General features: G+C 39.4%; 1 protein-coding gene across 1 annotated transcript in view; it reads left to right on the top strand.

Annotated features, from left to right (window-relative positions):
* LOC124405617 (obscurin) overlaps positions 1-26755 on the top strand; it is a 189112-nt gene that overhangs the window by 148549 nt on the left and 13808 nt on the right. The window contains exon 7 of the mRNA XM_046880648.1: positions 1939-2116. Within this exon, the coding sequence (XP_046736604.1) occupies positions 1939-2116 (178 nt within the window). The remainder of the gene's footprint in view (positions 1-1938; positions 2117-26755) is intronic.

Below are 26755 nucleotides of genomic sequence, written 5' to 3' on the forward strand. Positions count from 1 at the left end.
AACCACCTGAACTTGTTATTAAATATGAATCATTCGGAAATCATTTATTCGAGTGATTGCAGAGCTGATAACGCGAAACGTTTCAAGTTGTGCTTTACTCTCGACTCGTCAAAGTCAAATAATTTTCTGAACTTGAACTTATGATTACTTTTTCTCGAGAAAGCTGGATGATAATTTGACGTAATTTTTCATATGAAAACTAAACATTTTGTTCTGATTTTAGGCATTATTTTCTTAAGGGATCCACTTTGCCCCACCCTTCCCTACATTAATTTTGTCAAGAGATATGAGTACGTCGAGTATTCACCGAATTATCGTTATATTCGTAAGCTACGATAATCTCTTCGAAAAGTTGAACACAGAAAATACTGAAATCATGAACAAAAAGCTTCGCTATCGATTCTTCGTTTCAAATTATTTCAAGACGACGAAAAATCAAATAGATTTCTTGAATTCCACTTTGCGGTGATTAATTTTGTTCGAAAGACTGCAAATTTCTACAAATTCACAGCAACACTTTTTTCATACATGTTTAACGATTTTAACGTGATTTGAAATGAAGCATCGATCTCGTACTTTTTGTTTATAATCCTCATACTTCATACTTTTAACAGCAGATAATTTTAAACAAAAAAAAAAAAAGGGTAGATCCCTTTTTTTGAGTATACATTTAGCCAGAAAAAGGAGTCGAATTCCTAAAATTTCAACGAATGTCTTTATGTAAAAAGATATCCTGAGTTCTGGGCAATAGCCAACCCTAAGGTATCCCTTGATTTTATGAAGGTTCATAATTCGATATTAAATTCATGTCGGAAGCGCGTCTCTTCCCCCAGAGGGCGACCCCTCAGTCTACCCAGACCTGACCAAACTCGAGTCAAACTCTGATCATTATCCAGCAATATCACGTTATCATAAATCATAAACTAAACTCATTGTCAGTGTAAAACCAGAGGGAAAAGAGGGGATTGATCGTGCCCAACTAAGGCACATCGGGGTATAATAATAGTCCATATCAGAAATATGATGAATACAAAAACGGTCGTGGCCTGAGAATTTGGCAAAAGCCTCGAAGGCCTTTCCTGATAAAAAACGAAGCCGAAAAACTCGGGGTTTGAGAACTGGACGATGAATTGGATGAGATTTTGAGAGGGGGGATAGAGAGAGTGAAATTCTCGTGAAAATATTTCCCGAAATGATCCCTGCCAGGTTCGTTAGGATTTAATAAAGGCAGTTCCTGCGGAAATGGCGGGCCGTGAGGCGACAGTCCTTCTGCATACGTAATACGCGCACGGAATGAATTATTTATGAATTAACACTGGATACAAAGTAGGCATAACTAACCCCTCGGGGAATTAGAGCGAGAAAACTGCCCGTTGAATTAATCCTGCAATCCCATTACGGGCTTGCATGCATGGGACAGGGAAGAGCGTCGGGCACCGTTTCCGGCCATTCGCACCTTTTTTAAAGGCGATTTACCGCTGAGCTTCTTTTACGAAATTCAAAAAAATTGTCCGCATTTTTCACTCTCTCTCTCTCTCTCTCTCTCTCTCAGGCCACGCTCTGTATCTACATTTGCCTCAAGGATCTATCCAAGGCATAAATAAACTAATCAATTCAAATTCAATTCTCTCTCTCTCTCTCTCTCTTTCTCTCTCTTTCCTGCACTTGATCTGCAGATCCTCCCGCGACGAAGCGATTATCACTCGGTGAAGTAAAAACCCAACCCACAATCGTAGATGGTGTTGAAAATTGGGTGAACCCATCAGCGTATCTTTAATTTTATCTTTTACCGTTTTCACGATAGGCTATATACTCGCCGAAAAAATTTGTGCGAGATGGATGGATGGATGGATGGATGGATACATGCAGGTGTAGAAAACAAATTGAAGAGTGCTTCTGGCACGCGAATTACTCGTGACTTTTTTAATTAACTTGCAGTGCCGAAGGTGGAGATCGTCGACGAACGCGGGGCAACCGCGGGGGACAAATTCTACAAGGCCGGAAGTACGATAGAGCTGAAATGCGTTGTCAGCAAAGTGCCGCATCCGTCCGGCTACGTCACATGGCGTCATGGCTCTCGCATGCTCAACTACGACACGACTCGCGGAGGAATCAGGTGAGTTTTTACTGAAAAATGTTTATTATTAAAATTTGAAATTACTTCCGTAAACGACAAAAATTTTCGTCAAGTGCAATCAATCGAAAATTTCAATAATGTGGCTGAAATTCAATAATCCGTTATTTTCGATAAAAGGTATAAAACTTTTGATTTTTGTGGTATATGGTTTCTGATTGCTCCATCGTAAAAAGTTATCATCATTTTCGCGGAAAATCTAATTATCTACCCGGTAATATCGATTTGAAACCATAGCAACGATTATTTCGAAAAATTCCTGAGACACTTTTCAAACTCCATTTAGAAATGCAAAATTTCGAGAGGATTCTTCGTGAGCACAAAATTGATGTTCAAACCTTGTTCTGGCAGAAAAAAATCTCGCCTTAATTCGGGATAATTAATTAAAGAAGTAGTACAACCGGCTTCTTATTCAGTTGAAAGAAAAACCGAGCAAGAATTTTTTCACACACATCAGTTTTCACCCCGTTGGAGACGTGCAAAAACTGTAATTGGTGTTCAGAGACGGTTCGTTAAGGGTCCGTTTTCAAAGTTACTGCAGTAACGTGGCTCAACCAGGTTCTCAAGTTCCCTGTACAAACATCAATTCGTCTTAAGTTCGGCTAATTTCTAAACTTACATATAAACAACTGCATGTTTACCTGCTTTTTTGTCAATTACTTGAAACCGAACTCGTGAGTATATTTTGTGCCAGTTTATACGCACTCGATATGTATCTATCATGAAAACCAAGATGAAGATTTGTGAGTAAAGAGTGTCGCGTTGATCCCGTTGCCACTTGAATTCGCAAATTCCTTTCCGAACATCGTTTGCAGATTCAAATAACTCGCTGGCAATATCCGCCCCATCTGGTCAACGTCAGATCGCAAGATCCTCTGTAAACACATAAGCCACCCTTTATAGGCAGCTTTCAAGAATCCAAACGTTTAAACAAAGCCCGTAGAAGCAGCTCGACTTCCCTCCTCTTCGGTACGGAACCAATCACGGTGAATTGAAAAGCCGTTGCCCCGAACTTTTCGCTCTTTTTCCCTCTCTTCCTTAATCGAAGTTTAATCATTTCGATGAATACTCAAGTGGATATACCGAGGCTGACTTCTTCGTTTCATTGCTCAGCAAATACTACAGCATAAATAGTCCGAAACAATTTCATCGTTCGCATTAATCGAATATTAAAATTGCCTGACCACCCGAGCTTGATGGTTTGATGGATAATTTGCTTCGGTTGAATCGAACGGTATCATATTATAATACATGTAGATTTCCGTGAATACATGAATTTGAAAACAGTCACGCGACCGATTCTCGACCCCGTCTCAATTTTCCACGTTCCTCTTCTCCTCGGCGTTCTTTTTCAGTCCGCGCTTTTCCCCGGGGGCGGTAAGATCCGGGAGCTGGAAGGTTATTAATAACACGTATAGCTGCGGAACGGGACGCTCGAAGGATGGATAACCAGAGGAATGGGGTTGCAGCCTGCGTAGCGAGATATTCGGCCAACCGATAACCGATGCTTTTTATTAGCCGGGTGAAACCTGACCAGCCTAGGAACGCGGCACAGTTCGACGATTGAATGACAAATATGCCAACCAGATACAACCGACCACCGATTGTCTCGATTCTCCAATAAAAATCACGCGGTGGTAAAGCGCTCTCGACATGTTACGAATCCAAAAGCCAGACCACCGCGTCTTCTTCCGACAGCTTTTCTCCTTCGAGCACCCGAAACTCTCTAACCGAGGAATTTGAAAGTCGGGGAGTTAATAAATTCTCCTTACCTTCCATACAAGGCTTAAGGAAGTTGATATATCACAAGGATCCATGAAGTGAATACGGTTTAGCGCTAGAGTTCATTATGATTAATTGAACGGTGTTAAGCATGACAAACTGATTATATGCTTAGAGAACTGTAAAATCGTCGGAAGTAGACATATCATTAACAAGATGCAAATCCATCACCAATATCAAATCTCGTTAGTCCGAATGGTCGAGATTTTGAATGTTTGAAATCACCAAAAGGGTAAAGAGTCCCGAGTGATTCTAATCAGTCACTAAAAATTCAATCCAAAAACTTTCCAAAATCACATAACCATTTGGAATTTTGACCATTAGGAGTAACGACATCCAACGACGGTGATGGTCAATCAGAACCTTGATCCCCACCGGCCATTTCCGGCCGCGTTGGCGTTGGACGTCGAGCCTCTTGAAGCGCCCAGGGCGACCCAAGCGAGACGCCTTGTAGGGGTCGTCATGGCGCAATATATTGTAGGTGGTGAAGGTGGCAGAGAAGCAACAAGGTTGCGGTGCAATGAGGTCGTAGTTTAACGTTATTACCCAGGCTAGGTAGACCTTACATGAAGGTATGTACATACCTAGGCCACGAGGGTCCGGCGGCGTCGTGTGTTGAACGACTTCCGAGTCGGTGCCTGGGGAACGAGGTGCGAACGCGAAGTCTGGAGAATCGATACGAGGCCTGTTTTCACCGTAGATGGCTCTCCCTCTCTCCCTCCCTCTCTCTCTCTCTCTCTCTCTCTCTCGTATTCAGGAGTCATCGCGGGTTTACTCCGGTCTACCCTTTGATCGGTTCTGTTTTGTAAAGGTCAAAATCCACGCTAACTGCCTCACGCTTTTATCAACAGTTGAGCTCTTTCATCCCCCAAGCTTTCTGGCGAAGGCTATTCTTTTCTTTTTTTTTTCTAGTTCCGCGCGTCTCGCATCCTCTTTTCCTTTTCAATGGAGCCTTGATCGAAGCACCGATGCATCCTGTCAACTGTTGGCCGATCAAACGCCTCACACAATCACCGTAACTGATCTTTTCCGCCAGTCAATCCGTATTTGTTAGTGAAACAATCCCTTATTGCAATTTGCGATTCGCACTCCTCGCCTTATTTTCTTATGATGTAAGTCTCGTCGTTGAAAATCGCTGCCGAGTTTTACCAACGATTACTATATTCTCACCATGAAGTATATTCTGGTCTGACATTCCGCGTCATTTCCGCGAAACTTTGATGAAAAAGAAAAAAATCATTGATTCGTTTAGAAAAGCTGACTTCGCCGTGTTTTTATCCCGTTCAATTCAAAACCGTATTTGACAAGGAACTCCCTTTTCCGCCTACGCCTACGGCGATTAATCACTCTTTAACGAATTGACTTCGGACTTTACCACCGCTGAGGTGCGTCAGGATCCACCTACGGTTGATCAGTTATTGATAAACCAATACGGCGAGGTATCGCGGAGGTTGAAAGGCCAGAGATAACGCGATCAGTCGTGACTGGCTACTCAGGCTGCAATGTTGGCCTGCTCAAAGGGCGATATGAAGCGACCTGCTCATCTAAAATCGATCAGCTCTGTCCGGCTCGATTTTTCATTACATCGGAGATAATGCGGGGTATAAAAAAAAAGTTGCACGATGTTGAATAACGGCGTAAAATTCTCTTCGATTGAAACGGGCGTTCAGACGTGAGAAAAGAGAGCGTTAAATTTATCTGTGACGCGATTGTAGCGTAGGATTATAAATTATTTACATAAATCGAGAGATCTGGGGTGAATTTGACTAAAAGGTGTGCTCCAAGTGGATGGACGAAAAGATCTGTAAGGATAGATAGATTATAGATCGTGGCTGCAGCGCAGAGTCGGGAAAAGAAACAATTGTAATCCGATTTCTGGTTTTGCTTTTCTGCCCTGGCTTTCCTGTATCGGCTGGGAAAATGCGTGGTAGCGGGCGGTGAATATTTCATAGGATTCAGCCTATTTCCATTTTCCATTTTCGGTATTTCACTTTTCTATTTTCTATTTGCCTCTGCACCGCGAGCTCGTAATTCCCATTTTTCACGCCTCTCACACGTTCGTGAATTCACACACACACACACACACACACACGTATACACATGGATAAAATACAGGGCACAATTTGTTTGCCCCACGTCACGTTGAGAACTTAAGCGGTTTTCACCAGCGTCAAACCACCCAGATGAATCTACATTCTGCACGTTTGGAGCTCACCCTACTTTTAACCTGGCATGAAAGGGCGTATCACCAGACCCTTGCTCTCGCCTACATCCCCTCAAGTCCGTCTGGACGATCGGCTGACGGTGAAGTGTAAATTTCTAAAGGCAGATTACACGAGGGTAATCCGGGTCGCTTGGTGAGAAGAAAAGAAATTGAAAAAAAAAAAAAATCGAGAACAACTTGAGCATGTCAGAGTATACATATAATAGCGTAGAAAATCTCAAGCATTAACGAATTCCTTCGCACCCTCGTGACATAATGACGATTTATCTCCTTCTTCCTAAAAATTATCCAAAATTATTATCCAACGGCGAGAGCGCTGCGTACTTGCGATGAGGATAATATAGGGATTGTCGTGAAAACTCACCGATAATATCCGGGCGCTGCCCGGGCAGCCTCGCCATTACCCTGAATGTTTATTGAAATTTTTATCTATGCTATTTTGCATTTTTATACTCCCTCTATGCCGCCGCGGTCGTCTTTTTATATACGTATACCTACTCGGATACGACTTCTGCGCCAGGTCACCATCTCGACTAATGAAGCCTTAATAAGAGCACGTTATATTAACGGCTCCGCCTCGGGCCACCGATGTTGATGAAGCAATTCTGCAATTATTTAGGACCTGAAAATCCGCCACTCCGTGCTCTCGGTTATCCTCTGACGACGCCGCAACGTGGGCGAACCGAACGGATAGCGTCGAGGCCGCGGAAGGAAAATGAATTCCTTTCATCAAGTGATAAGAAAAAAAGAGGAACGAACGCGCAATCCTCCTCTTCTCACTAGCTGGTATTAAATACCTCCAGCTAAATCCCAGGGTCCTTAATCGCTCCGCGTTCCAACAGGAAGACGCATTTTGACACTCAGGATCTCCGTCGTTTCATAAAACAGGACGAACATGGAACGATTCCACTTGTTCAATGTGGGTAAAAGTTCACCCTGATGAATAATAACTCCGACATAGTCACACGGCGATATCGACAGTGCAGTAGATATGTGTGACAAATCAAATTTCCGATACACAGAATCGATGTTCCACCGTTAAAACCTGCTGCCTGTCAGGATGAAAATCGTAGGGCAGATGCGAACAACGATTTTACGTCAGTTCTGCTCACTTTTACAGAGGCACTGATCTTTCCGGATCAGGTTTTACTGGTGCCGATTCTATTGCGTAATTAATTCCTATAAAAGAATTGACATGGAGCTTCCGTCGATGCACGAGTCGTTTTACTTCGATAAGTCTGCCTAAGCACAATTGTTCCACTTAAATAATCAAATGCTAATGTTCCATGAGAAGCGTGCAGTTATCGTCTACCCTCACATCGAACAGGCGTATACCAAATATCTATTGTATTTATTTAGTTAACGAAAGATTTAAACAGAATAAAATATTGCTCCAATTTGTTACTCCCAACGTATCAAGCATCCGTTCTTCCTCCTCATCTCTTGCACGAGTTTCCTAATTCAATTCAACGATACGGACTACGGTAACGAGTACAGATCTTGACTCTTCCCGCAGGATTGATCCGATTCGTAATGATCCAAGCAAATCGTTGACCGTCCGTCGTTCCTAGTCCTTCGACTGGAGGAGTATCGAAAGGTGGAGTGCAGCTCGGTGTCGAGGAATGGGCGAGTGGTGAACGCGGGTAACCTTCGGGAGTTAGCTGCGGATACTTCCTGGGAAGTTTCTCTGGTGTCGGACAAACTCGCGGCGACGGGTCTCTCGTTATCTCGAGGCTAGACCCCAGGACCCAGAGCACCGGGGGCGGTGCCACTTGGCGATATCGTTGCCACCCCCGAGTCTTCTTCCTCGTCGGCACTCGGCCGGCCCGCCGCGTTGTTAATGTCAAGAGTTGTTGCGCCCGAGATAAAGGTCCGTTACGGCGTCGTTACTGCTCTATAATCGAGAAGCGGTCTCTGGTACCGGGTTGCGGGGAATGGGAAATGGGAAGTGCCAAGTTCCGAGGTTACTCAAGCCGAGAACCGCGTATATGAAGACCGAGGAACGGTCCTGGATACCGGAACTAAAACGTGCATCCCAAAGTACTTGAGCTCAAACTTGCCGTAATCAGAGCTGCCTGGCTGCACCGTTTCTACTCGGGTGCGAAAACGCGACCCTGGCGTCGAATTTATCGTTGTTTAGAAGGCCCGACCTTAGACTACCGGAATTGAATTTTTCCCACCCTCAGGACTCTTCCGCTTCGAGAGGAAATCTCATCCTTGTGATTAAAGTGGTGCAAAATACCATCCGAGTGGCTTCGAAGCCGAGAAATTTCAGCGAACCTTCATTATTAATTATAATTTCAAATGATAATAACGATGGCATGAAAATGTGGAGCGGCTGAAATAATTTTCAAACAATGTCTGACGGTTTCACTGCGAGTGATGTGAAGGAAAGCGTGCGTGCTCGTTGCGTCGACTTCAATGTCTGCACTCTTCTGATTCCTCTGATGGAAAACACTCGTGTTCAGAATTGCGTTAAGCTCGAGTTTACGAGCCGGATATTGCACACTCATCGCGAGTCTTTTTATGGAACGATAATATAAAAGAAGGGCTGTTTTAACGCTGATATATCAGCTTATGCCGCGCCTCTTGCAATGTTATTTCCCACTCACAGAAGAAGTCCTCATTTCCGAGGCGGAAAGTAAACTTCGCTGAAATGGATTTCCACGATCTTGAACCAACTCCCACGATTGTGCTCACAATGCTTAATTAAGCCGTTAAAAATCAGTTCCAGTTGTAAAAAAAATATTGCAAACAATTTCATTAACCGTATTCTTTACCTAATAAACATACGATTCTCCACCGTTTCCGTTACTCTCTTTCACCCTGCGCTATATACGAAAGAAAATTGCGAAATATTTCGCTTCGCCCAACCAAGTTGTGAATCTCAAATTCTTTCCTCCCAATTCCCGTTCGTCGAAAGTTTAAAAAAGTATAAGAAGAAGAATAAGAAGAAGACGAAGCAACAGAACCAGAACTAACCTGCTGTAACGCAAACATTTTTTTAATCGAGAGAAAGAAAGTTCTCCAGAATCCGCGAGGTGTTTTCCAGCCACGAAGAAGAGAGGCAGGTGCAAGTCTGGGCCGCTGGACCGGGTCAATTGTTTTTCCGAGTGTAAACAGCCCGACGATAAATCCTCGCTCGCTGTGTTGCAGCTTAAAAGCTCTTAAAGTGTTGAGTCGGGTTCGACTTATCGTTAGCGAGAAGGCTGCACGTGATCGAAACATTGTTCGCTCTGGAATTTTACCGCGTCTTTTCTATGGAGAAAGATGAGCGCGGGTCGGTGAATTTCTTTCTTTTTAGATAAACGGTATAAATTTCCTCTTTGTGTTTATAATAAATGAATAGATCAGAGGTGTATAAACATGTATAAATAAAATTGTGAATATCAATTATTTTCAGTCATCAATTCAGTAAAAAGTAAATATTCATTTCCAAATTTAATTTGACAATTTTTTCGTAAATAGTATTTTCTTTAAACAATAACAGTCTTCTGTTTTACTTAGCTTCTACTTTTTTTTATTGTTATCCAAACAGATTCCGTAGTTGATCGTTGAAAAAGGAGGTCGATATTTTAATGACAGATTTTGCCAAGCCGTTGTGCCACGTTTTCGTTACATATACATTATTTTCGAAAGTTCCTATTCATTTTTAACCGTTATAACCTTTCCAAAATAGTTACATTTTCATTTACAGTTTCTTTTTTAAACTCAACCAGCCTTTCTTCAATAAAAAAAAAAGAGAACCAATGAAACTCATTCGTCCACGCACACTACAATACTTGTACTTGACTACTTTTTTATTTCGATTTCCGTAGTATTCACGTTCCTTAAACCGTTACAACAGGATGAACCAAAGTATCCCTTGGCTTTGATTTTTGCATGGGAGTACAACTGACTTGCAGATATTGTGCCATGGGGTTTGGAATGGTGACGAGTCGGTGGGTGGGTGCAGAAGTAGGTACGTGATGGGGGGGGGAGGGGAGGGGAGGGGTGGCTCATTGAATATATATGAATACGCGTAGCGCGTTTGAAAAGTATTCGAAAAATCTGCTGACGGACTTTAATATTTATAAAACTCTGATGTCACTCGCGTATATTTTTAAGCATACGTACAATATGCACATACTATTATGTATCACGATGCTAATACGCCTACGCAGACCCGGCCTAATGATTTCAGAATATTAATTTTTCTTCTTTTCCTTTTTGCAAGACTCGTTTTTTCAAGTACACTTTGCGCTTTTCACGTGCCATGCGAAAAAAATAAATGAATAAAAAAAAGTCGACATTCGAATCATATGTTTTATGCACCATTATTATACGAATTTCCATCATTTGTTTAAATACGTAACGATGTTATTTTGACTGTTTTTCCTTATTTCAGAGAATTTTCATTCACATTGACGTTGAGCGATTTATTATTCGCAAAGAAATTTTTGCAATCGTTTCGTATTCAAATACATGATTAATCTTTCTTGGTGTGCATTCGTATACATATAAATATCTGTAAGACACCACTTACGCCGTGGCAGTATAATGGCGAAGCCGAAATGGAAACGTGGGGGCGAACGAAGACTTCTGATGAAAATTGAAACGATTTTCGGTATTCTCATCACGCTAGATGACCAGGATATTCGAGGTGATCCGTTAACCGTCGCACTGGTCAGGATCGTCTAGGCAGCAATAAAGCCGTGCCAAGCAGCCTCATAAATCTTCGTTGACAGCTCACGTGTTTTTCTCCAGGATATCTAGATAAGATTCTAAGAAGGGTTGCTCCGCGATGGAGCTAAAAATCCATTTTTTCCCTTTCCTTGTTTTTCGTTTTGCATTTTTCTTCCTCTATACTAATGCTTCCATTTCCATCAGTTCTGTTTAGCATCGATTTGCAAATCGGACACGCATATTAACGACCTTCAAATTCCTCCTCAGATGAAAAAATGAGTCAAAAGAGAGAGCGAGAGAGAGGGAGAAAAAACTAAATGCAGATAATACTTTCCGACAAGAATATATCCTGTGAAGTGGACCGATAGATTTTCTTTGCCAGAAATATCAGGGTCAGCGATTTTTTTTCCACCCTCCACCCTCCGCAGTTTTATTCGATACAATTTTTCTCCCCTTCTGTCTTTTTCGGCGAAATGAATTGACGTCAGAAAACGAGATGAGGGGTGATTCCGCGGGCCTGGTAGATGAACAGCTTCGATGATATCCGGTGATATCGGAGGGGGTTGATGGATAGCGGAGCGTCATTTTCGAGTCACTTGCTACTTTATTTTGCATACTTTGCAGGAAAATTGATACACGAAGCCTGTATCGAGGTCTTAGAACTCGGGGCATCGCAGGAAGCAATTTTTTAAAGTCATTGTTGCCTAAAAAATGGATCACGGATTGCACATTTGAGCCTCTGAGTGTAACAACAACTTAACTCGAATTAAGTTTCGGACAATAAAGTAATGAAAATTACGATCTTATAAGTGTTTTCGCGATAATAAAAAAGTTAGGACAATTTTGTAAAAACAAAAAACGATTGATTTATTTATCAACATTCACGTTTCATTGTCCAAAACTTGACTGAAGTTAAGTTTTTATTTTCCCGCAGGGACTTAATTCAAACCATAAGAAAAAAAAAATCATAAACAAGTTACACTTGTGATCTAACTAAGTTCAAGAGGCAATCCGAAAAAGTAAACCTTGAATGAAAATTGTTTTTTCTCTCTCTCTCTCTCTCTCTCTCTCTGTTTATTATCGATCTTGAATAAAGATGGCGACCCGATTTAGGCTGGTGTTTCGCTCCGCATCGGCAATTGAATTTACCGCCGAATTTCGGCTTATATAGACGCGAAAGCAAGTAGATTCCCCGTGAAAAGGATGTATGTGCTTTACATTATCAAAAATCTTGTTAACGCGGTTATTTGATCACCACGTCGTCGTTAGGTGATCATGCCCCCTTGAAATTGAAACGCGACGCTGCTTTCTAACGAGGTCCTATCTGTCGAGCGGCTTCGGGAACACCTCGAAATCATTATCGTAGCTCCATAAACTTCTATCCTGATCACCGATATTCAGGAGAGATCTTCGTGCGAAAATCACCTCCCACTTTCGTTCCCTGATCGTGATCGCATATTATATATACAGAATATTATTTTCAGACGTAACAAGGAAAGAGCTACGTTTTCAAAAAAGAATTGTAAAAATGTAAAATTAAATTTTATAAACCGTAACGAAAGTTTTCATCTAGTCCGTTCGAATTTGAATCGAAAAATACCGAATAAATTATTGATTTTATCACAATTACTTTGTGTCAAAATATCTGTTTTTTAGCGGTGGCGTGAAGAGTATTCATTTCTAAAGATGGTGGAATGCTCATATTCTAATTACTAAAGTGAGAAAAGCGCACTTCTGGTCTAAACTCTTCAATTCACGCTGGAAAACTCAGCATCCCACCTTTTTTTGATTTTTTGTAGCTTTCTATTTATTAAACTACTATTTTGGTAACAACTGCCAAGGATTTTGGTTCCACATGGTCCCCGAAATAATTCTAGGTATAAAAAAAAAATAAAACTTATTTATTTATTTATCGTAAAAATAGCTTTTCCACAAATTTTTCTTCCTGCTGTTTTTGTTTGTCCGCCATATTGGATTCGCAATTTTGAATTCCCAAATTTCAAGTTCAGATTCGTAAGCAGTGACCTCACATACCAATGTATGTAAAAATTTTCAAGTGAATCGCATGTAAGGAAAAATGTATGCACGAAAGGGTTCATTAAACGTTGCAACAATTTCCATTCGCAATGGATTTCCAAAAAAGCATAATCCATGTATGCGGATTCAACGATAAGATAGCTAATACGCATTGTGCAGTAGCGTCAGCACCAGCAGCAATTGTGCTGTACGAGTATATCGCCGAGCTTAAAGAGCGAAAAGCTTTGGCAAAGCTTTTGCCGACTGGCATGCGCGGCAATGCAATGTCACACCGGCTATCCGGACGATTAATCGAAGCTGCGTCAGGCGCAAAAACTTTTTGTGCAGGTGAACGATAAATAGAAGTTTTGAGAAAATTTTTATACCGTTTTTCATCTCCTGCCCGCGGGACCAACCGTATAATTTTTATTTCTATTTATTGTTTTCTACTATTTTGAACCATGTTTTTTTTCGCTTCTTTATCTACCGACGGGTTTCATCAAGAGGATATTTTTCACTCGTTGATACGCGCAAAATTTCACCTCCCCTCTCATTTTCTTTTTTTTTTTTTTCCTGCATAGCTGTGAACATGAGAATTGTGTTTTTCTAATTTTCAGGCTTCCTCGAAAGCCGTAGTAATTGAATAACGGGGCATTAAGCCTGCACTAATTACTTATTTCAATTCATTTAATTCAAGACTGAAAATATCATTCGTTGTTCGTAGAACGTACCGTGTTACATAAAACAAAGCACCTTTGAACCTGTAGAATGGGCGGAGCAACGGCCTTCTCGTGAAACTCACCATCACGCACCCCCGCGCTTTTAACAACTGTTATACTTGAAAGCCAAGATATACTATACATCACCTAGCAAGTTGAATGGCACACTAAAAGCATATCTAGTTCTAAATTGGGCCTCGATTCCGGGCTTCTTGGGAAGCTGCTGTGTTCACGGTATAAAAAATATGACGTACAGTTGGAATCAAAAACTAGGAAGAGGGAAAAAATTATTTAAACAATCTCCATCAATGTTGTTTGGGCCAATATATAATAAAAAATAAAAAAAATGTCTACTGTTATGAACAAAATAAACCCCAAAAATAATGGAATAGTAGAATCAGATCAGAAACACTAAAGTCTTATCATATATTGAACGCTATTATCAAGAAATCTTAACTTGTGTTATACGAATTCGACGACTTTCATTTGTATTCATTTATATAATAAGAATTTTGTTTTATTCGGAGATTTTAGTTGGTTGTACTGGAGTCACTGGAGAATAAGGAATTTCATTCGAAAATTAAATTCGTTGAACTTTTCTACGAACAACTATGCTACGTTATAGCTTGGAACAGCGTTTTGAAAGAAAAAATAACTGCTGACACAAAAGTGTAAAACTTCGTTATATATATGTAATACATAGTATTATCTATTCAACATTTTACTTTAGTTCCGTGTAAAGAGTGAGAACTGTGAAATGAAATTCAGCTGTGAAAAGAGATATAATTGATGTCTTTCAAGGGTTCGAAATTATGAAGATCCATCAACCCGGATATAAGACAAAACACCCTGCACTCCATAAAATCCGAGAAAAATAATGAACGCAAATTGTTCCCGCGAAGAGGCAATCACTCCTCAAATATCTTCCGAGTCGTTGTTAATTTTCCCCGTTCAATAAATAATATCTTATAAAATCGACTAATAACAGGCCTGAATAATTGCGGCAGCGTCTTGCTTTTCATAATGTTAGATGTTTTTCAAAGAGACGATTGAAAGGGCGTCGAGTTGATGCGGAAAAAATGCTATACCCGTGAGAAAATCACGCAATGAGAGCAGATTGCGCGAAGAGTTAACCATCAGAGGGTGGTATTCGGCATAAGGATCACCTCGGAATGGGTTCAATAAAGCTCAAATTCCCGAAGGTTTTCCACCCCTGTTTAACGAAGCGGACGCCAAAATCATTCGTGCCGTCGTACCTGGAGCTGCTGCAATGCCTCGTCGATTAACGATCAGAAATAAATCCAGGAAGCGATCCCTCATATTGATAGAATATAATCGCACGGATATCCCAGAGCTCGCATAATCATCGGACAGAACGTCGGCCAAGCGAAACGATTTTTCACTTTCGATGCAAATTTTTTTCGCGACTCGTTTTTTTTTTTTTTTTTTTCTATTCTTCTTGTTTTTTTTTTCTCTCTTCTCTTTTCTGTACTCTCTTCTCGCCCCGATTTTTCTTCCTCGAACATCCGAAGGAAATCCGTGTACCAGAGATAAACGTGTAATTATTCATCCCCTTGTTCTTCACGCGAATTTTTTGTCCACTTTTTAATATTCCAAGCGGAAAAAGAGGGATGAAAAAATTATAACGCACGGTTCGAAAAGCGTGCTTTCTTTCTCTCTCCCTCTCTCTCTCTCTGTCTGCATCTTGCGGCTAATTATCATATGGTAATTATGTGTCTCAATGGCGCGACACTGACGCCTTTTCGTTCGTTGCTATTAATATTCATTATTATAATACCCACCGGTCGACTTATAATTGTGTTTTAATTTATATGCTAATCCGATACAGCATCACCTGTAGGCATCCTCGAGTCCCAAAAAATAGCGACAAACGAGTAAAAAAATAAATACGTATCTACATGTGTATATATATATGTACAGTAGGGTGGTTGAAAAAATGTTGTTATTCTTTGCTCTTTAACCCCCTGAAATTTTAGACTTTTGTAGAAAAAAAGATCCTCCGCAAAAATGAGCTCTATAGCTCCAGTACAACAGATCGATATTTTTTTTTTTTTTTTTTTTCCCCCCATTCATTTAACATGTGAAAACTTCGCTTTTCATTAAAAGTAAAATACTCCTAATCACTTCGATATTTTTCGTGTCATTTTAATGTTATCATCACTCGAATACACATAACAATCATCTTACAACTAACAATTTTTACCAAAAACGAGGTAATCAGTATGTAGTACCGATACATGCCGTGCATCGTCGAACTAGGTCAAAATAAGAAAATTTCAAAACCTGTACGCTGGTCGAAGTTTATACGTGTAGGAAATAGAGAAACGCGACGAAGAGAGAGAGCGAGAGAGGGGGGGCGGGGCGGGGGGGGGGGGGGGGGGGGACATGTGGAGAATGGAGGAATGAGACACGGAAACATGTGGATACCATGCAGGGATGCCTGAACAGCATACACATTGGCCTGCATACAAAGCAGCTCGTAATATCGTCGCTTGTGCAGATCGCATCAAAATGCAAGAAGGCATACGTATTGTACTTCATTTCGCCATAACATCGAACTTCCGACATATTTTCACTATTTCACTTTTTTCACTCAACTCTTTCACTTCATGCGTGTCTGCTTATATGAGCTGTCCGCGTTGTTTGTGATGATCTATGATCTATGATGAAATATTTTGAAGAAAAAAAAAACAAAAAAAAAAAAACAATAGAGTTTTGATAAAGAAAAAAAATTATACGTACATGTATGTACATAAATATATAAATCGACAGTAGTGTGACGACTTTTGATAAAATAAATAATACGAATTTCAAAGAATGAATTATTTCTCGTCGGCAGAAAGATCTTGGCAATCTGATTTGACAACTCTGACCGATTTTCCAAATTCCTCGTCGTTCATTCTATATATATTCCCACTTTTGTGTGCGTGCATGAAGGGTTTCAACCGACAAAATTGAAGATAAGCTTATTTCTATACTTAGGCGCAATGTACTTTACGGTTAATATAGAATGAAAAGAAGAAAAAATTTGTACTACAGATTTATAAAAAGTCCTGTAATCGTTAAATTGCAGAAAATAATGGAATGATTTAAACGTTATCCCGGCTATTGTTCACCCGTATTGTGGTACTACGAGCAGGGTGATTAGCCACGCAACAAAACCGCGCGGATCACTGATTGCCGCGAATCTGTGCAGAAATCGGTGATCCGTAAAATCGTTGCTCTATCCCACGCAGATCCCAGGAATATAATATTTAATTGTTCACGGGCGATTTACACCGTAGATTTAGCAGACAAGAACCGTTGCTCGATCAAGCAAGTAAACGAAACCCCGTAGAAATATATGATACGTGATTTCTACGTCTGTCTCGGTTTTGGATTTTTCCCCCGGCGGTTGCGGAAATCTTTTATGTATATCATGCTCCGATTCTAAATTCAAGACGTGCTCTCGTTGCAATTTAAGAACGCAGCTTACCCGCAGCCACACCTTCTATCTCCTCTATCACACGTGTGTATACGTACCTATATTGTATATATGCATACGTATGTTAGAAGAGAAGGAAGTGATGCAAAAGAATGGGAAAAGATGCGGAAAGGAGAGAAGAAGAAAACATTTGGATATAAGTGGAATACCTGCTATACCTACGAGGGTGATAAAAAGGGGAGGAAATGACGTATAATATACAGAATTGAGAAAGGACGCATTCAGCTTTCGCATTTATATTTCACGCCGCACTCCCTCAACTGCATACCCGTAAAACTAATCTCACTCTCCTCGTTTTGACTTACGGTGAAAGCTTGACGTAAAAAATACTTGATCCGCAATGATACAATGCGTTTAAATAAAAATAAGGCATTGGTCTACAGAATGAATACAGTTACGTTGAATTCAGTTTGAATTATATCCAAGGAACATATTTGTACATACTTAAAATTTATGACGAATGCAAAGCGACTGATCGGAATAAATTTAAACAACAAGTATTATTCATGTCATCAGAAATAGCTCGAAACTGCTTATTTTTACGTTTGAGTTACGATAAGAAAATTACTATTGCATGAAACACGTGTTGCCTGCGATAACTAACCGCAAAGGTGAAGAAAATTGGTGCCTGACTTGTCACGCGGACTAAATTAGGCAGGGATATATCGTCACGCAAGGGGTGCGTCACGGGGTGTGAAAGAAAAGTGGCAGCCGCAATTGGTAGCGTTCACAAGGTACTTTCGTGTCTTATTCACTACGTGTAACAACGTATAGCCCGTGACGATGAGGAATTCCGCACGCGGGGCAGAGTTTCCATGAAACATTGACTGACCATGAAATACAAGAAAGTTCATTTCCCTTTATCGATAAGCGCCCTGGATGCAGTTTTTAACAAATTTTTATTTTGTTTTGTACAGCGAAATCTAAATTTAAAAAAAACTGTTCAGTATTTATGTAAATAATTTATGTAAGTATGTAAAGTATTGATAAAACAAATTTACGTAGAGGCAATTCTGCCTTAATTAAAACAATTTCTGGATAAGTTAATTTATTTGTAGTTAGACCAGGTTTTTCTGTGGCTTTTCAGTATTGTATTTTTTTTTTTTTTCAATACAAAAACCACGAGAACTTTCATTCCAGAAATTTTTCTACATACTGGCTAATTTGATTAAAAAATTGACTGAAAGTCGTGGTGACGTTTAAAAATGGTTAAAAAACCATACGATGTCTACTCGTGCGACAATGAAAGAAGTGATCACAGAATGATGTAACAAAGCACCTTTGCCAGAGATGAAGGAAAATAGAGCGAGCCTGACTTGCAGGAATATCCGGTTAGTTTGTGTTCTACTATATCTATATATTATACTCTAATCCAATCCCCTCTTGGTCAAATAAACCGAATGACTGACTAACAAGCATCCAACAAGCGAATTTGAGTTATGGGGCGACGTGCGTGTCCCAAAATCACTTACCGCTAATGGAGGCGTAGTGTAATGAATTAACAATCGTGTTAGATTTCGGCAACGTGACTGACGGCCGCAAGCCCCGGCAACCTACGCAGTCCGTGTTCAACAGTCACGCGAAATTCTTCATTCAAACGTCAAGAACGTGGTTCAAGTAGGAATACACAGAGATTAAACTAAGCGCCATTTCCTTCATTTCTCTCAGCCCTGATTATTACGAGAGTGGAAGTCGGCCATTTAATGTTTGCAAATTCACGCCCCGAGCGATTTTAGGGAATTCCCGAGTCCCACGCTAATTGTAAAACGAAAACCCCGATCTGAATCGCGAGATTAATCCCTAGCGAATCGCCACACACGTCCCTGATAACATTATCGCGCGCTCGACACATTCGTTGTTGCCATACCGCGTGTACCTTATACAAGTTTTCACCTTGCATCGCGTCGAATACCTGCATCGTAAATATTCCAAATACAGCCATAATCCTAATAGTTTGTAAAATGAAAGTAGAAAAATATATGCATCACTGAAACAACGAAGTACCTACACAAGAACTTGATAAATCGTTCGCAAAATTTTAGTCATTTATTCTACGATTGTTCAAGTTTCATGGCAAAGAATGAGGGAAGCAAATTCACAAGATTAAAGTGACTGCAGTTCTTGAAACCTTAAAATAATTTGCGGACTAATTTTATCCGTATAAAATATATGGGCCAGTTTTTTATATGATATTTTATATGATTTTTCTTACTTTGAAAGGAACTCGGTTTATATTTAGATTTCTTTTTTTTTTAACTCAATTTGAGATTTCTACAATTGTTTGAAACGATTTTACTGATCCACACAATTTGAATATCTGAAAAAATTCTGAAAACATGTCTGTCAGATACCAAAATTTTTAAGTTTAGAGCTTAAAATTGACAATTCTTATGCACGGTAAACATTTAGTAAATTCATTTATAAGATAAGAAGGGTGTTTTGCCACTTCGGTTTACAAAACGATACATTCCGCACCCTCGCGTCGTGCGCCATTTCTCTTTTGCTAATTTACACCGATAATTTTACTACATGCTTGCCATGTTATACGTGTTATAGATATTCCAACCACCGTTTCGAATTCCGCGACTCGGCCGTTATCGCGTTATCGTCTACAATAACGATAATCACGATTATTATCGGTACGAATAACTTAGGCATACCGTGATAAATTAACAGTGCGGTACAACGGTAGAAAATTAATACCTACTCGCGGAATAGCTGCGATAAATTTATCCTCAGAGACACGTTGTAGGCGGTGGTGTGATTCAACAGGCGTATATAATATATGTTGGAGCAAAATTTTTGTGAATCGACACGCACTAGTGCGCAAAATCTACGCACACGTATGGAAATGAGAAATCTCTTTGCACCTCGTATTCGGTCGATATCATGAGCTCTGGCAAGAGCCTTAAAATCCGGAGAATTCCTTCATTTGAGAATTGTGAAGACTTTCCAATTATCAAAGGATTAACAATTTTTAAAACGTCAACACAACTAATGAAATATATTTTCCCAGACTTCATAAGGACCCTCTAGGGACCGTCCATAACAGAGTTATTTATTTTTGATTGGATTATTTTTTACACTTTGTACATCAAGCTTTTGTTCTGTCTTCCTTTGAAGTTTTTTTAACACAGTTTAGATCATATTTTTCAGAACATGTAGATTTTCAAAAATCGCAATTAGTAGCTATCACAGGATATCTGAGTTCAGAAGGATCAGAGCACGTATAACGAGTTCAACGAATAGAGAAAAAAATGTTTTCACGGTATATGCGTAAATATTTTGTGAAAACCCACAGTCTTCGTACTGGCGAAACGACAGTAGTCTTAGCAATCAACGATGTAAACTCGTTTCAGTTTTTTAACCGTCGAAAAATATTGACCGCAGTTTTAATCCAATAGAATGAAATGGTTGAAAAAAATCCGCAATTCACAGACAAAAAAGTGTACGCGGTAACGTTTAATTTCTTCTATCCAAAAACGATGTTTCACGTTTTTAAATAACAAATTTTCATCTCCACATCGATGTGCGATTTTTCAATTAATCGACGGATTTGAACAATTTTTATTTTTACACGAATAAAAATTCGTAACGCGAATTCTGAAAATTTCATTTGCATACAGATTGCTGCCTAGATTTGATAAATTCATGCATCATACAAGCGTGAAGGAAAGAGATGATTTTGATGACTTTTCCTTTTTACGAAGCTGTTTGACGGTTCATTTTATTTGTTTTTATTTATTTATTTTTTTTGCTAGCTAATCCTCAATCTGCATTACTCAACAATTTTATTTATTTTTTTTTTGTTCTGGTCGATCATTAATTTTCAAAATTAAGTTTCTGAATTACACCGCGTTATCCTGGCCAAGCGCTAGATAGACTTGATACCGTAATACGTCTGTAATATGATCTAAACTGAATCCATAGTCCAACTGACTTTCGAGTTATATATCTAATTTATATTTATAAATCGTTATTATAATTAAAAATAACGATGGAAACTAACACAGCAGGACAAGCACATGACTAATTCCTACAGGTGAATAATTTCGCGCCAACTTATGCATGAATTTATCGAAAAATTGAATAAAAAGAAAAACAAAAGTTAAAAAATCGAAAGGATTGACGTCGTAAAAGTAAACTAGGTATGGTTTAATTTCCTTTTTTTTCCTGGCTTTCTTTTTGCAAAGTGGTCTGAAAGGTAATCCGCTTAGCCTTGGGCGTTTAGTTATTGTCAGTAATAAAGGGGGCGGGCGGGTATGTATGCATAGTGTTGGGTTCAAAGGGGTGCAGTGTGAGGGTGCGCTACAAGGGGCGGCAATTAACGCTTGCTGAATTTCATAAATAAAACTCTCCCTTTCGCTCTTTTTATCCACCACCGCGGCTCTCCCCCTTCTCTCGTGTAATATATGCAACGACTCGAGAGTTCGCAATACTCTCGGCCCCACGCCGAGGTCGCTGGTAATTGAATTAAAAATTAAAAATTAAAAATTAAAAATTACAACTCGGCCGTTGAAGCGAAACGAACGAAAATAATGATAACGAATTTTTCCTTCTTTCTTTCTTTTTTTTTTTTTTTTTTTTTTTTTTTGTTTCTCTTTCATTAATACACATAATTTAGACATGAGACGCATTAAGATCCACTCTGAGCAAAAATTTTCCAATTCTTTGAATGAATTCATTCGCGTAAATACTCTGGCATAACAATAACCTGAAGGGCGTCCGGGACACAATTCGGGCCTTAATTCTCATGGACAGCGTTCCACGAGTCAAAAACACGAAGCTCTCCAACTTACTTTATTTTAACCGTCATGTCCGGCGACATTTTCCGAACCAAACTATAGGCGATACCCGGCAACTCGGCCACGTGGCGATAAGTTATTGCGATAATCTCAAGGGAAGATGGGCAGAAGAGAACTATACAGATCTTGACTAAAGAAAGATGTCGATGTAAATATGATTTTTATTACCTTTATCTTGACGGCGATTATCCAAGTTTTTTGAAGGATTTCTACGATGCTCTCAGCACACACACACACACACACACACACACACACTCGCGGGGTGAACTTGACTCGGACGCGTCGATTTACACCGAGTGTTATCGCGTGACTGACTAGTTTACCGGTCAAAGGCATCTCGCAAGTCTCCCTCTTACGGGATATACGCGTATTAGAAATCGTCAACAACGAGCTTTTCGGTTTTGAGTAAACAAAGTTTCACCACCAAGAGTCACGACGTTATAATACCCAAGTACAAGCGTTGTTACAGAATTAAGACGTCGTCGCAGCTGCGCTACGCGGTGCATATTAAATCGATATACATATACATGCAACCGCATGCAGGTAGACATGTTGACCTTGCTTCCTAGAGCTCCTTTACATACTCACCGATTTCGAGGGACTTTGTGCACGGCCGAAGGCGCATCTGAGCTTGCATCTTCCAGCTTGCAGCTTCCAGCTTCCAGCTTGCAACTTTTCCCATCAACGCTCAGGGAAACCCAACCGGCTTGTTATGCCGAGCTTGAAACATGTTACGCCAGATGCTGCATATTGGGCCGACGCCTCTCCCCCTCCCCATCACCGTCGCTTCACCCTCTATTAAACTCCCGATCTTCTACGCCCGGGTTTTCATCCTCCTTTCTTTCGCACTTTCGCATTTTGCCAATTCGCTGAACGCCTGCAGTCGGGAATTGCAGAACGGTTTGATAAACGCGCGATACAAGGAATCGTGTCAATTACTTTATCTCGCATGGCTTGTAACGAGAGCTAGCGCGCATTAGGATGAGGTCAATTTGAACAAAAAATGGATACACTCTTGGACCCGTTCACTGAATGGCTGTTTTTAAAGTGGAACAAAAAGTTTTAAACTTGTTTTTTTATTATCTACTGAAAAAACGTTCTATTTTCGTGAGAATTTACTGGAAAACAGGTCATTTTTTTTCAACTACCGAATGTTTTCTGAATATCTTATACCCGGTGTAGTAGAAAACAAGTGTTCAATATTCTTTTCTAGCGGTTATGAATTCTCATTTAGGGAATCGCTGAAAACACGTGTCTCTTTACTTTTGACCAAGAGTATGTCGAAAATTTATTCTTAGAATCGACGGATTCTATAATCACGTAACCTCTCTTTGTTAACCTTATGAAGAAAATGTAAAATGTAAAATGAGTTTTCATGCATTGGCGAAAACAGAATTCTGACCATAAACGCGTTCAACGCTTTCAAGCCATTCAAAAACATTGAAAAACGTCTGGGGTTTTTTTTTTTTTTTTTTTTTTCTTTTTTGGAATTCATCGCGCTCGAGAAATTCAGAAAATTACTTCTGAAAATTGTCCTGGGTAATTGGTGGAATTCCCCACGCAATCTGATTATACAAGAGTTGTACGCAGCTGTATTATTATATATCCCAGCCTAGGGAAGGTTCATAAGCCACATTATTGCTGCCTGACAAAAGGAAGAAATAAGAACAGAATGGAATAAAATGGAAGGAAGAATGAGAAAGAAAGAGGTTTACTATAATAATAGTAATAGCATTAATCGGCTTTATCTTTACTGTAAGGACACAATATGCTTGACGATGAACAAGGGAAGCTGGTTTCGTATAATGAACCTTCGATTTCACCTTCGGTATACGTTTTACGATGATTAAATGAATTTTTGAAATTCTACACAATATATTATTCGATCAAAACTCTAGAACTGCGTGCGAATCGATCCAAATAATTATATTTTTTTTTTTGTGGTCAAGGGTAAGTCGTGGTGATATTGGTTTTTTCTTTTTCTTTTTTGAAACTTTTTTGAAAATTAACATTTCATTCCTAGAGATATGACGTAATTTTTTTCAGCGCTTCAAAAGCCAAGTTGAAAAGAATATTTTGAACAATGTTGGTGACAAAGATGATGAAAATGTGTATAAAACGTTGAAAGGCAAGTTTCTTCCTACCGTGCGATTCTATATTGCTTCAAGATCCTCGAGAATCGTGAGCGCTAAGTGAGTAGGTACAATTCTAGTGTTTCTAAGCCAACGAAGTGACTGAGGATTAAGTGGATAATAAAAGAAAGTCAAGTCGGTACGAGAGAGTGGGAGGAATGGAGAAACGGAAGGCTAGAGATTTCGAATTCAAGAGCGAAGCAGCCGAGAGTAAAGCTCGCGCGAGGCTGGAGGGATGGCGGAGGGGATTTCCTGAAAAGCTTAAATTTAATGCACTCGGTGGTATAGAGTGCATCCGCGGGAACCCTCGAGTTAATTATTCCTCGGGTAACCCAATTATGTAAGAACTTGTATCCAGCTCGTTACTCAAACTCGGAAAAATCAGCCAACAAAAAGGTGTGACAGCCGCGTTTGCAAGTTCACCTTGTCTCGTCGCTACAGACTTCGGCTACTGCGCAACGTGATAAAAATGAAGAAATAAAATGTAAAAATAATAAATAAAAAACGTGTTTCTCCACCTCCTCGCTATGCTCCATTTTCTTTTTCTTCTTCTTCTTCACTTTCTTTTAGTCAAATCACAAGATTCCCGTGTCACCGTTCTTTTTCAGCGAAGAATTTCGTTCCATAGTATTATACAGAAACAGATTCGTCGGCACTTCGCGGAAAATTAGGGAGACCAAAATAGTAGTCGAAATCTCGACTAGATAAGTTCGATGAAAAATCTACGCCAGAGAAATCGGACATGAGCGATATTGATTACTGCACTTGGAGAGATGAAAAAGTTAGTCGAGCTTCTCTGCCGCCGCCGCTGTCGCCATCACTTGAGCCTTTTGAGCTTCTTTAAATATTCTGCAAACTTGAGTTAAGGGTGCTTTTCTTCAAATTTATAACTTCCTCAAGCTTCTGTCTAGCAGATTGCAGATATCGCAAGACAGAAAATGCGGTTAATTTTTGGTTTGAGGAATTCTTTTACACGCAAAACACAATCTGACTTTAGACAGTCATGATGAATTACTTCCATGGTAAGTATATTAGGTTTGATACAGAATTCGTGTGTTTTTCGCAAAAGATCTGCAAAAACCGAGAGGCTTCGAGAATATCGAAGTTTTATTGAAAGACAATTTCTGCTCTGCATATGTCCCTAACGTAGAATATTAAAGAATAACTAATTTTATTTTTTCATTCCCGTTGAAAATGATGATTGCAAGTATTACAAGACACTGAATTTTTCAGTTTTCAACTTACCTACAGGATGACGTCACACGGTACCTTTTTTCAACCACTCGTATTTGCTTCAACTTCCTTTAAAATAGAAAAAGAAAAACCATGCTGAAATTATTTTCATCTCAAATAAACTCAAATATTAAATAAAATAAAAAATTCATTAAACCTCCTGACTTTAGAAGTAGAGAATATAGAGCGGAGAGTACAAATAAGGAAAGAGGAAAGAAATCGGATACAAGAGACAAAACACTGAATAAAACCGTGACAATATTATTCGACGAGTGAAAAACTCCGTGTAAAATAAATTTAAAAAATCAATTTACACCCAAATAACAAGATATATATACATATATATATATATATATATATATATATATTCGGAAGTCTCTTCTAGCTTCGTTTCTTACGCGATATAACCTTTTTCATAAGGCTCTTATTAAGCTCTTCTCTTTTTCGTCGTGGTTGATTTCTCCCTCTCTCTCTCCCCCGCTCTTTTACGCGTCCTCTTCTCTTTTCTTTAATATGTTTTCACCGTCCCTGTGCACCCAGGAGGCTCAAACTTTCTCAAGTTTGTAATCAAAGAGGATTGAAAGCACGCGTGCAGACACTGTCAAGACGTGACTGCATCGGCGAGATTAGAGTGAAAAAACGAAACGGTTGATCGCGACGTCACTGTAGCACAGCTTGTTTATTTAAATTTATTCATCAAGAGAATGGTGGAAGAACAATGGATAAGAGCGTGAAGTAATTTGACCAAAAAACGAGCGTCTGTCGGCTGAATTTCTTTCGGAAATAAAACGTTCGATGATTAATTGTCAGAATGATTATTAAAATTTATTTACATGTACATATATATGTATATAATGTATATAGATGTTAGATTCGTATCTATACATCCGTCCAATTCACAGACAAAATTCGTTTACTCCGTACTTGTTTCAATTTTTCGAGTCCATTGATCGAAAGAATTTGCCGAACGAAACCGACCGTGATAAAATGAATTTTATCCCCTGCACAAGACTTGTGTCAAGTTAACTAGCGGAAATTCTGTTGATTTGAATAAATTATCGCCGTAAAATGAATTCAACGTGAACTCGCTTCTAACTACGTGCAACGTTGAATTTACAAATTAACAGTGTTGAATTCGACCCTTACTCAGAGGTAATTTAACACTAATTACTTCCGAAGAAACGAAACAATTTAAAACCCCGAAGTCTCAACTCTCCTCATCTCCTCAGATGACTCCGTTAAGTATGCATCGAAATAATGCTAATATAAATATCGTTTCTGAAGCCTTTGAAAATTTCCCAGTCCAACCACCGCGCGGAAATTTTAAGTCCTCCAAAGTACTTGTACAGAAAATCAGCCCCAGTTTCTCACGGTTCTTGCGCAACTTTTCGAAAAGAACTTTCACAAATATTTTATCACACTTCTGGCACTCGGCTCAATTTATACAGTGATTCGAAACGATTCATAACTGTTTCTTTGCCCACCAAAATTTCTTTTTTTTCGTAAAGTAATTACTTGAGATAAAGATAAAAAAAAAATT

This window comes from Diprion similis, chromosome 4 (assembly GCF_021155765.1).
Source record: "Diprion similis isolate iyDipSimi1 chromosome 4, iyDipSimi1.1, whole genome shotgun sequence".
Taxonomy (NCBI): domain Eukaryota; kingdom Metazoa; phylum Arthropoda; class Insecta; order Hymenoptera; family Diprionidae; genus Diprion; species Diprion similis.